At 36.5% G+C, this 13226-nt stretch overlaps 1 protein-coding gene across 1 annotated transcript in view; it reads right to left on the bottom strand.

The window, feature by feature from the left end:
- Positions 1-10879, bottom strand: part of LOC122324835 (elongator complex protein 4-like) — a 29362-nt gene extending 18483 nt beyond the window's left edge. Inside the window, exons 1-6 of the mRNA XM_043219522.1 lie at positions 10690-10879; positions 9990-10025; positions 6548-6669; positions 4646-4731; positions 2803-2806; positions 2229-2362 (exon numbers count right to left, since the gene is read on the bottom strand). Of these exons, the coding sequence (XP_043075457.1) occupies positions 2229-2362; positions 2803-2806; positions 4646-4731; positions 6548-6669; positions 9990-10025; positions 10690-10858 (551 nt within the window). The 5' untranslated portion in view covers positions 10859-10879. The remainder of the gene's footprint in view (positions 1-2228; positions 2363-2802; positions 2807-4645; positions 4732-6547; positions 6670-9989; positions 10026-10689) is intronic.
- Between the last annotated feature and the right edge of the window lie 2347 nt (positions 10880-13226).

Below are 13226 nucleotides of genomic sequence, written 5' to 3'. Positions count from 1 at the left end.
TTTCAAGATATATACAATATATACAACATCATAGAACTTTATCACATTAATATTCGTCTATTTCAGATAAAACGGAGCAAGATATTAGTGCCAATCACTTTGACATTTCTTTTCATTTCATTCAACGCAATAAAATTTTCACATCTTGTTCCGAATAAATCTGTTTGAGCTTTTAGAGCCAATCACTGGACGCTTCATTTCTGAACTGCTGCAATACATATTTTTTGGGCCAAATTGACCTTTGACATTTCACTTACAATCTTCCGAAATACGCACAACAGTCGCCTTCATCTGTTTCCGATAAAGTTTTACATTTAATTTCCAAACTTCCACGACATGTACAACAACAGACGTAATCTAATTTTACCACATTCAGATTCGTCTGTATTTAGATCAAACTGAACAAGATTTCAATTACAATTATATTATATTATTCTGAATATTCACCATAACCATATTATATTATTCTGAATATTCACCATAACTAAACCCGCGACAATCAACGCGACGCAATATTGCTATATTCGCGTTCATATAAAACCGAAACTTCATTTTTGGGTTGGAGATGTCCTATAAGTACTGGGAATAAAGTCTCTCCATGTTCCTACGGGGATGGAAACGCATCTAAAAGGTGTGCTAAAACAGCTAATGGCTAAAAGCTTTATGATTCCATTACANAAATTTTACCACATTCAGATTCGTCTGTATTTAGATCAAACTGAACAAGATTTCAATTACAAACAGCCGCTACACAGTACCCTCGACAATCAACGCGACGCAATATTGCTATATTCGCGTTCACATAAAACCGAAACTTCATTTTTGGGTTGGAGATGTCCTATAAGTACTGGGAATAAAGTCTCTCCATGTTCCTACGGGACGGAAACGCATCTAAAAGGTGTGCTAAAACAGCTAATGGCTAAAAGCTTTATGATTCCATTACAACACGTCGTAAAATGATAATAAACTGAAGGCAGAGGAAGGAATGACGGCAAAATTCCAAAAGCAACACCTACGTAGGTCACGGCATCCATCACGGCGCTGCCGCGGCACAAGCTGTTCCGCGGACACAGTATCGCCACACAGGAACACATTTACTCATGCGAGTAAACACAGGCTTGGGAACACAGCCCCTTCACTATGGTGCTGTTATGCAGATAAACAATTAGAAGACCTTTTTGTTTGCGGACATTAAAAGCAGAGAGAGGCTCCGTGAGCCAGGGGCTCCAGATTGATTTGTTTGCACTGTGGCCGTGCCGTAGACTTTAATGCAACCAAAGCTCCTGCCTCCACTACACGCGCACCCCTCGCAACCATAAAACAACGGCATCGCAAACACCATTGAAGCCTCAAGCCTGGCTCTCACTGCGCCGGCAGAGACGTTTTTACGAAAACCTTTATTAGGTTGAACACCCGCCATAAAACGAAATTGCAGATGTGCTCCTCAGAGACATGACATCAGCATTGAGAAAGCATTTTCTTCTTGGAGATGTGTGACGATACTTAACGCACTTATCGTAATAGAAGTAAGGAAGCATGTTAAAGATAAGTGCGGAAGGTCATGCATGTGTTCGGTTATAATGTTTGGTTAAGCTGTCTCTAATCATAAGCATTCTTTTATGAACTTCCACGAGTAATAATAAAACCACTGTCAGGGCAATGTAGATATTTACGCAGGACAAGCTGCTCCATTTAAATTTGGATGTCGAATATTCCTTCTTAATACTTCTAACTTCGAACCGCTCTTTTGCTTCAAAGATGAAATATGCATACAGCACAACTCAAAAAGTTTGGTGTCGATTAATAATTTCATTTAGTAACGGATGCATTAAATTGATTAAAGCGGCAGCGCATACTTTCATATTGTTACAAAATAGTTCCATTTCACATAAAAGTGAATCTTTTCGATTCTAAGAACGTTCAGTTTCCACAAAAATATTTGACTGTTTTCAACGTTGATGATAATAAGAAATATTAATTAATCGAACAGCAAACCATCATATTAGAAATCATATTGTGACACTGAACACTGAAGTCATGAGACTTCTTACAAAAAACATAAAAAAAATTCTGCAAACCCCAAACTTTTGAATGGTAGCGCACATCTTGCCAAACATAACGTCAATGCAAATTTTGGGGCATGTAAACATCTTATTCTGAATATTCACCATAACTAAACATTTACTTTGAAGTACCCAACAGATATTCAAGTGGACAATTGTAGTTACCTTGATTCTGTGGTTACTGGCGTTTCCTGTAGCTGATAAAAACTGTGGTATTTAGCTGCTTGACGTAGCTCAGGCTCCATGGTCTTGGACACGTCATAATAATGGCCAAACCGTACTGATGACGCCAAAGCACTCTATAAATAAAAAGACAGCAAACAGAACACAAAAGTTATTCTCTAGAGGTGTAAAAGACATAATTTAATCATGCATTTAGAATTACTACAACAATACAATTATTGGCCTACGTTCTCATTCTTGAGTCATTTATGGGCTTATTTTCATTTTTGGGTGAACTATTTCGTTAATATATTTAAAAAAAAAAAAAACTTTCTATGGTTGTTAGCAACATTTTGAGTCACACATTCCTTCAGAATTTATTTTTAATATTGCTAATATTTGTGCTCAAAAATCGAAAGCATAACATTTATTTCAAAATCTTTCGCTGCACTAGTTTTATGCATTCTTTCAAAACAAATAAGCAAAATAAATTAAAAAAAATAATCGTACTGACCGACTCTTAAACAGTAGTGCATAGAGCTTCATCTATGAATTGATGACTGCAGCCATAACGGACCATTCTTTACGCAAGACAATAACGAGAAAAGTTACGAATATAAAAGACTACCACTGGCGGCTCCTCCATTGTTAAACTGTAAGAAACCCAGATGATTCGTTAAGCCTTTGAGAACGTAATCACTTTTTGAAGAGTCTGACCGCTTGGGCTTAGGAAAACACACTTGTACGTGGGCAGATGTTTCCTCAGGTTCTGAGGGGGTCTGGTTTTCGCTCCACAGTTTCTAATGAGCAGCGAGATGAGCCCCTAATCTTCTCCTGATCTGGATCAGCGACTCTTGTGTGTTCCAGCACCTCCTTTGGAGATTGACAGCTTGGCGCTCATCCTCGTTTAGTGGGCCGGTCGGGTCGACCCCTTTAACGTTACGGCATTGGGTTTTGACTGACTGAACTTTGATCTGGCGTCTCCATTGAGAGCAAGAAACCAGGGGGGCGCTATATGTTTAGGATGCAAATCCCTCACTAGATTTACTGGTGCTTTGTGAAGAGGACAGAGGTATGATAAAGGTTAAGGAGGGTAAGTATCCCTTCTGAGACGGGGGGGAGAAAAGAGGAAGGGGGAGGACGAAATAAGGAAACGAGATGAAAACATCCTAAAAAAAAAATAAGGGAGAAAAATGGTAGAGAATGAGCAAAAGTTGTCTGAAAATGCAGTGAAATCTCACTAGTGCGCCCCCTAATCTCCATAGCAATCTGGATTATGGGCTGGCAGGAGGGGTCTTTTCTGAAAACGGAAGAAAGAGGGGCGCGCGGACGCCTCGGCGAGGGCTGTGAAGGGATTTGGGGGTGCTGGAGGCTGCTGGTCCATTGTAAAGGGCTCGAGGTTGAATAGAAGCTCCATGTCCTCCTGTCTCCTTGGGTTTTAAGTCCACCTATAACCAGCTAAGCGTGAGTAATCCACCTAAACTGTGAATGTGAGCAGCGAAAGCCCTTTCACGGCGCTGGGTGGGTAGGAACTGATATATTTATTATAGGACACCGTTTTTCCTACCCCTTGTTCTTAGCACGGATAAAAGTGCTTCTCCATTCCAAAAATGTTAAGCGAATATAAAATATGTGACTAATTTGCCATATAATCTTGCATGGGTAGAATAGTAAAATAATGAGGTGGGTCAGGTTTTTAAAGGATGGAAAAAATTCTGTCCGTAGATTTCATTGTGGATATAGAAAGTTGTACGTCCAATCAAATGAAAATCAAATTCTGGCATTGAAACTAGACAAGACTGATGCCGACATGGACAGGTTGTGTAACATACTCACAAAACTGCAAAAGATTACATCATATCCAAATCAGTGTTATTGGTGTACTATTATAGTTTTATTAACATTTTGAATTAGATTTCTTTTCACTTTAACTTTAAAGTTTTAATAATTCTGCATTGCGTTTTGGTCATTATTTATATACTTGTATAGCTTTTATTCATTAGTTATAGATTATTTACTTTTATTTATTTTAGTATTTCATGAAATAAACAAAAAAAAATGATAAATGACGCTTTGGCAACCAGTAGAAATAAAATACGTTTTCTAATATTTAGTTAACTATAATAATCCTGATGCAAATGAACCAATGAAGATTAATATTGTTTGTGCCAATCACAATGCATTTGTATTTTTTTGACAAACTAAGAATTATACATTTGCGTGTGTAATTTTAAGGGTATTTGTTTACTGGATAAATATTATAACAAACATTTCTGTCCTGTGCAGGTCATCACTATACCTTTAATGTAAACCTGGGTCCTTTAGATTATTAGTTGACAGGCATTGTGTTATACAGTAAATTTAGCATTTTAAAATCATTTAATATCTCAATAGTTTACTAAATAAAAGGGCTTCCCTACAGATGNTTCTCTGGGTCACTTGGCTGAGACTGACCCTCGCCGATTTTCATGCCGGCAACATCATCCACGATTGGAGAAGGGAGTTCCTATTTGAAAAAAATATGAAAAGACAGAACATTAATTGATTAATGTACATACTACAACTACTGAGAGCAACAACAATTTAGATTTTTGATTTTTTTAAATAAAGATGCATTTAATGTTGCAACAGAATTTAATAAATATTCGGAATAATATTACAATACATTTTAAAAGTGTGTTGGCTGTATAAATTAACCAGCTCAATTCAAATACTACATTTTATATTAGACAAATCAAATACACAGTCTACATTTGATCTCAAATACGCTGTCTATATTTTAAATGAGTTTGGATATTGACGTTTCTAGATTTTTTTTTACACTGCATCTGGGTAACTAAAGCTAGTTTAAGCCAGTAGCTTGGGCTCAGTGTGAAAAGGGAAATTGACGACTGACCTGTTTTAACAAGGCCAAAAATATGAATAAACACATCAAAATGGTACTACACTTTAAAAGCTGTTATTTAAACAACAGGGTTGATGCTGTCGTTAATGCCAAAAAAAATGCCAAAAGGTGGTTCCTCAGGGGAATATACAGACCATGCAATAACAAAAAACAGAGACTGTTTCACAAATAACAGCTCAATGCAGGAACTGTCTGAAGGGCAACAGTGGGCCCTCATTAAGCTTGTGTTGACTGGGGGCCAATCAGGGGCCAGAGAGAGAGGAACTCCTGTCCACTGTCATTAAGGTGAGACTCGTTAACGCTCACAGGTAACTCCCTGAGCTCTCGCACGAAAACATTCACGTATCAGCCTACGAAAGCTTAGATGGGAAAGGAGAAGTGTATAATATTAGTGTACTGCTTTAAACCGATGTCTTACAGTCTTACTCTGTCAACGATGTAAAATAAAACTAATTAAATAAGATAAAATGATATATAAAATAATAAACCAAATAATATGTGAACGATTAAGATGTGGATGATTAATAAATAACAAAAAAAATTATAATTCTTATGTTAAATTTGGTATTTGCAAACTTTTATAACTTTATAAAATACTGGCAGCACTTTCAAATAAGGTTCATTAGTTAATATGAACTAAGAATGAACAATACGTCTACAGCATTTATTAATCTTAGTTAATGCCAATTTTTGCATTTACTAATGTATTATTAAAATCAGTTGTGTTTGTTTTGTTGTGAGCTAATGAACTAACAACGAATGATTGTATTTTTAACGTTAACAAAGATGAATAAATACCGTAAGAAAATACTGTTCATCGTTTGTTCATGTTAGGTAATACATTGGTTTATAAAATAATAATAAATAATAAATAAAGTGCTTTAACAAATAATGAAGCTAAAAAGATATGAATAATTTCAAAACAAAAAAAATGTCTAAAATAATGAAGCGAGACGGGAAAAATGAAGCAATGCAAATAATGTCAAAATAATCAAATAAAAAAAAAATTAAATAAATGATAGATTACACATAGTACTTTTGGTTACTTAATTGGGCATTGCATTGTGGGGCAGATTTGGAAAGTACAAAGCATAAACTGCAGAGGAAAAAAATAATGCCATGACTACGGTATTCTATTCCAAAAAGTTTGAAAGAGTCCTTAGATACAGAAAGCAGTCTTAATAACACATAAAGACAATGTGTCACGTTCAGTCACACTGTTCCTGACCGGTGCTGAGAAAAACACTTTACTGAAAAAGACACGGATTTCTCCACATTTATTGTTTTGAGAGCCAGGTACTAGTTACATAAAAACAATACGACTGTAAATAATGGATTCTGATGTATTTAGAGTTCCCAGAACCCAAAAAGTGTCAAACAGGCAGAGTGTGAACGCTTGATTCGATTTTCTTCATACCTGCATGATCTCATCAGGGTGATCTCGGGCGGACGCCAGGAAGAGTTCATGTCCGCACACAACTCCCTCCGCCAGGAAGTACTTGAGCAGCATGCGGGAGTAGCCGTCATAGCGGTCCTCCTCTGTGAACAGGAATCAGCATCAATGCCACGTATACCGACCCAAACATGAGCGCCGGTGTCAGAGAGTCACCATCACATCCAATACCGTGACTACCCCAACACGGAGAACAAAAACAAGACTAACCTCAGACGAAATGAGAAAACAACTGCTTATTCTGGTTGCTAGTGATGCCGAACGCACCGGACGCTTCGTGATGCATGCCACATGGCAAGAGGCTAGAGTGACTGTAACAGATTGGGCATCCATGAGCAGCTACACTGTACCTGAAAAGTGTGAATATGACACTTGGAGGAAATGTACATGCGTGTCTGTTACAAAGATGAACCGAGGAGAAGAGAAAAGAACAGCTGTCTTGATCCGTAAACTTGTTCTTCTAAACTTTAGTCGACGAAGCTTCAGTGACTGAACTAGATGCAGTCAGACAGACTAAGACTTGCCAGACCTGATCACAGCTCTGAGGTTTGAGATAGAAAAAAAATATGAGGTATAACCAATGCCTTCAAAATGTCATTACTATCACTGTGTTTTACACATTTTTGTAAATATAGAAGCGCCAATGAGGTATAAAATAGTTGTTGAAGGAGAAGGTTATTTGTTAGCATTTCAATTTCAGTTAGAATTAGGTAACACTTATTCACTATTAACTATGCTGCTTATTAATAGTTAAGAGGGTAGTTGTTAAGGTTAGGTATTGTGTGGGACTGGGGACGCAGAATACGTTTCAGTAAAATAATGCATTAATATGTGCTTAATTACTACTAATAGATAATTCTGGTAACATGCATGCTAAAAAGAAACTATTTAAGAGATCTTAAAATAAAGTGTTACCCAAATTCATTCCAGTGGTAGTTGCTTGGTTGGGCGATTAGTAATCAAACTCAATTATCCATTATATCTCATGTGAAGCATTTCAAATGACTCACCATTTTCAAAATTATTCCTTTAAAAAAATGTTTTTATGTAAACTATTTGCAATGTATACTGTACGACATAATAGTATAGATTTATACAATCTAACATTAAAAAAATTAAAATACAATACATATAAATAAGCTTAGTGCTTAGTACTGTTTTTGAATCATAAAACGTTTTGTCATATTGTGTAAATTAAATGTTCAGTAATAGTTACAGTAGCATTTGAAAATTTGGGGACTGTGAGATTTTCCTTATTCTTACCAAAGATTTATTTATTCAGTCTAATTTATGCAATTTTTTAGTAAAAACAGAAAGATTATTGAGCCATTGCAACAAATTAAATAATAGTTTTTTTATTTGCATGTATTGCATGATCCTTCAGAAATCATTCTGATATTGGATTATTATTATCAATGTTGAAACCTGTATTAATAGTTCTTAATAGATCAGATTTTGTTCGAGGTGTATCTGATGAATACAGATAGAATATTTTGTAACCATATCAAATTATTTACTTTTACTTTTGATCAATTTAATGCATTATTGTTGAGTAAAAAGATACAATTAGTTTCAAAATGACTGTCCTTATTGATTTAGAGTTGATATAATTACCAAAAAAAAACCTTCCTGTGATAGAAACGGCCAGCTCAGAAACATTCACAGACTGCTTTCAGCAGGACAGAGAGAGGGATTTCCTGTCCTCAAACCTGGATGCCTCTCTTATTCCATCACCAACGAAGGAAAAAACAATTTCTCAGCTCTTCAATTTGTCATTGGAAGAACTCCCCTCTCCCGTATTGATGTGTTTCTAGGTCAGCAGGCCTTTGTGGCTTTCAGCGGCCCCGACAAAGACACCCAGATGGGCCCACTCGAGATGGGGCCTATTGTAGTGGCGTTTCTATGGTGCCTTACAAATGAAACCTGCGGGTGCTATTAGCCTAGCGGGGGTGTTTCGGGGGCAGGACGAGATGTGTTGGGGGTGCATAGCTCTGCTGTAGAGACAACACGACTCTGGCACATATCAGTCACTCAAGAGGCGGGACATAGTGACTTCCTATCTTTTCTGATGCACAGAAGAGAGGGCGCCTCTTTTACTGCATGTGTGTAAGACAGTAGGAGTGAGTGTGTGTGTGTGTGTGTGTGTGTGTGTGTGTGTGAGTCAGTCACTCAAAGCTGCAGGGGAAATCTGGGTCAACACTTCTGCCCTCCTTGCTCCATATGTTTGCCGTCTGAGTCCCACTGATTCACAATGGCACCGGTAATACAAATCGGAATTAAATGAGCAACCTCTGGGGACATTTTTATCATTTATTGTAATTACTGTTGCATCAAATAATAATATATTTTGTTTTTGCAATACTAAAATAATTTATTCTATAATATATATAGAATATGCAGAAAATGAAACCAATTGCACAAGAGTTATAAAATATTTTCCAATTCCATCTAGTCTAACAAAGCAAAATTGGCTCAAACGGTGGATCTATTTAACCAATCAATTACAGGCAATGTTTAGATTAAAAACATTTTTTTAACCATTTGCTTCAGCATATCTTGCAACAAAAATTACACACTTTACTTTAAAGTTAATAACAACTTAAACCCCAAAAATTATTATAATTAGATAAAGCTAAGCGCGAAATTTAAGCACATAATTTATTTCGAATCTAAAACGCATTTTGCCTAACACGCACGTAGGTCACATGTTGGAGAAATGAGTGACCTGGACCAGATTCGGTACATCATAAAGAACCATGACCAATCCACTTTCAGTGATGTGAAAGAATGAGTTCAATATGACAAAAGAATGCAAAGAATAGGAATTAGGCCTTAAAGATACAAGATCCTCATGAATTTATGTTTTGACAACGATGAGCCATATCAAAATGATTCACTAATTAACAAAAACAACAACAAAAAAAGTGTAAAGTGTCAACTGTCTTTACCCTATGTTCAAAAAAAAAAAGGAGCAACAAAAACATCCTCAAAATTAAAGTCCCTACTCAAATAAACCGCAGTTAACCTCAGGAATGAGCAGAATTTCAAAAAACACAATTAGTCACCGCCACATCTAACGAGCTATCAGACTAATGAATCGTAATTTGCAGAATCACAACCAACTATATCATTATTCGCATCTTAAAACGCAAAGGAATTCTATAATACACACACACTTGCGCTGCTTGCACATCTGGTTGGATGCCTCCGTGATTCATTGGCTTTGATTTTGCACTGTGCACCAATGAAAACGTTTCTTTTGAGTATCAAATGTATTACCTGTATTTTTATTGCCCATTGTGGTATTGGAAAAACATTGGAAGAGTGCAAAAACAATACCCAGAAAAAATGTATTCTTCAACGAACTACTGACATGACAGTATGAAGGCATTGCTTCTTTGCTTACCTACAAGCAGCAGAGTTCCTACTGCCAGGCCTCCACCTACAGAACAGTGCATATGTTTTAATGACAAAACATAATAATCTAAACAACTAATATCATACACTTACAAAGACAAAGTTATCCCTGTAGCTTCATCAATAAAGCTCACATACACCTGCATTAAAACAAACATTTTCCTTACGAGATAACGGTTTACATTATTATTAAAATATTTTAAACTAGATGCAATCAATACACTTTGGGCATGATAAGCAAGTTGCGGAATTATAGAAATATCTAGAAATATAGTAATACATGCTATATAATATATACAGTGTAGTATATCCATTAAAGACAACTAAAAATAATAATTATTATAATCATCATCAACAGAATCATCATTAAACATATAGCCCTTATTTGTCATGGAATACTTTTTACAATGTATGCATGCCACGATAAAGTAGCCATTAAGGAATCTATATCTCCCAGGGCTGAAATATTTTATACAATATAATCTTTAATATACTCTCAATAAAGGAATCGGGGCATTTCTCAGTCTTATATTATACTATTTGAATACATTAAGAGTGACAGTGGTGCAGAAAAAAAGTCTCTTAATGGGGAGGTCTTTGTGGATTTACTAATAAATATGAAGACGATAAAATTGAGTGCAAAAATGAATATAGTGCACGTCCACCTAAACCGAGTTAATTGTACTAACCAATCACGTAGTCAAGCGAGCTGACGCCAGACGATACTAAGAGCTGTCCGTTCTGTACAGACGGTCTTGTACCAGGGATAGAAACTAGTTTGCTGCGGGTTTTTTTCTGAAAACTAGTTGTATTTCCTACGCTGGAGAATCCAGCCATGCCTCTGACGGGAGCCGCCATGTTTTTCTGGTGTTGACAGCGACGCCGGTGACCCTCCAGCCAATCAGCGACTGAATTGCTGTCGTCTTAGCCAATCAGAAGGAGACTTGTTCAAAGAAGATGACGCAATGGAGTTCAAGGTTGACAGCAGCTGCGTAGTGAACGTGTGATCGAGAAATACAAACATCACGCTGTCAATGGACATGGATCAGGTAGGATTACTGTACAGATGGCTGTATTATAATTCATTCACTCGTGACATTTCTGCAGTAGATTTTGCATATCTTGCTATCGATGCTGAAACTAGACCCACCTGAGCCATAATAACAAAAATCACGATGCCCTTTTGTACTTTTGACGAGGCTTAGGAAATGTAGCGAACAGATCAGAGCTTTTTTTTTTACACCACATTGTAAATACTGTAAATACTGTAAGTGTTATTTATTATATAAGATAGTTTTATTTAGCAAGGACGTGTTAACATCAAATATGACCGTAAAGACATTCACAGTGTTACAAATATATTTGTATTTTAAACAAATGCTGTTTGTTTTGAAGTCTCTATTAAAAGAAGCCTTAAAAATATATATATTTCTAGATTTTAATGCGTTTTGCATTTAATTAATTTAATTCATTTTTGCATAAAATATGCCAATGAAACATTATTTCGCCCATATTTTGACATATGTTTTTTGAAACATTAAAGCAGATATGCTTAAATACTTAAATTTAATATGCTTTATGTGTATATACATATTTAGTAAATTTAATTTGATGTGGCCACCAAAATGGGACGTCTTGTCTTTGACCCATACCGATTGCTTTGGTAGTTTTTCACATGTAAATGTATTTAACATCCATAAATTTATATCCTTATAATTTCTAGGTGGGATAATATAATGCATCTTTTCATATAAGTGAGAGTATTATCTTAAGTCACTCACAAAAAGAGGGGGGTTTTTGTCGTTTCTGTACATAAAAATGTTAGATATCCTCTAAACAAGTCCCTTTATTGTTGGTGTGCTCTTTTTAGTTTGTCCACATGCAACTATTGCTTGTTATTTTTATGATGTCAGCTTTATCAGCTCATATCTGATTGTTCCACGCAGTGCTAATGCTAACAGTCATAACATGTCAAATGTTTCCTGGGCAGCTTGTTTGGGTTTCCCAAATGATATTCTCTCTGCCACCGCAACCTGAGGTTAAGAATATAGTGGCATTGCTCAGAAGGGAAGTTAGATTGCCATCTGAGGAAAGTTTGTTTGCGTTAGCGTTGAAAGGAAAGTAATAATCTTGGATGCCGGGACAATTATAGGGCCGTGGTTGCTATTATTTGTGACCCACAGGAAGGTCGTTTTATGCTTTGGCTTGAAATTAATGCGGCATATTAATCTGTATTTCTTTCCCAATATTAAATAAAAGATATGTGTAACGTCAAAACAATGCGGGCTAATTTTAAAAAAAAGAAATCAGTGCTAGGGATGGGCGTTCAGTGAATGGAGAATTGTAAGATTTCTCTTTTAGCCAAAACAGCCTAACTTGGGCTATCCGATAAGATCCGTTTGGCTTTTAGCTCCCTCTTGGGTTCAGATTGCAGGCAAAGGTCGTTTCAATAAAGATTAGTCTATTTATGTCACGTCATTGTTACAGAACTAGCTCAGCATCCTTTGAAATCGCTTCGCCTTTTGTTCATATTTATGGGGATTGACTCTGTAATTGGCTTTAGTCGTGATCTGCCTTTTAAAATTCATTTGATTTCCGTTGGACTGTTGTAAAAATCAAGTGATGGAGAAAGGCCTCCTTTGCGTCATGCGTGCAGACATCTGTCCTCCATCAACCAACCAGGTGCCAGCCTCGTTTTGATAGCCGCGCTGATAGCCTCCCCATTACCGAATCTCCAGGTTCTCTGATCCCTTTCACTGGCCGTGAAGGACCAATGACAAAGAGAAGCAATGCGCGGCCACCCTCAGCTGCCTTCTGCCACACAGATCGAGAACTTCAGAGAGGTCCCCCTCCTCAGCTACCTTCCATCTGGGTTCTCGGGGGAACGCCGTCTTAGTTAACACTATTCCAATCTATGTAATCTTCTTAAGTCCCGCAGAAGCTCCTCATGTATGTCTAAATTCAGATGGGCTGGGATAAAAAACTGCCAGGCCTTAGGTTTTGGTTTCAGGACACTAAGGTTTTCATGTTTTCTAAAATCAGCATATTAGAAGGATTTCTGAAGGATCAATGTGACACTGAAGACTGGAGTAATGATGCTGGACAAAATAAAAGCATCATTACTAGATAGAATAAAATATACATTGAATTGTAGTTATGTGTCACAATTTTTTTTATTCTGTTTTTGATTTAAAAAAATGTAGCCTTGGTGCATATACTTACACAT

The sequence above is a fragment of the Puntigrus tetrazona genome, chromosome 20 (genome assembly GCF_018831695.1).
Source record: "Puntigrus tetrazona isolate hp1 chromosome 20, ASM1883169v1, whole genome shotgun sequence".
Classification (NCBI taxonomy): Eukaryota; Metazoa; Chordata; class Actinopteri; order Cypriniformes; family Cyprinidae; genus Puntigrus; species Puntigrus tetrazona.
Note: the sequence above shows the minus strand (reverse complement) of the source record. Positions and strands in the feature narration are given on the sequence as shown.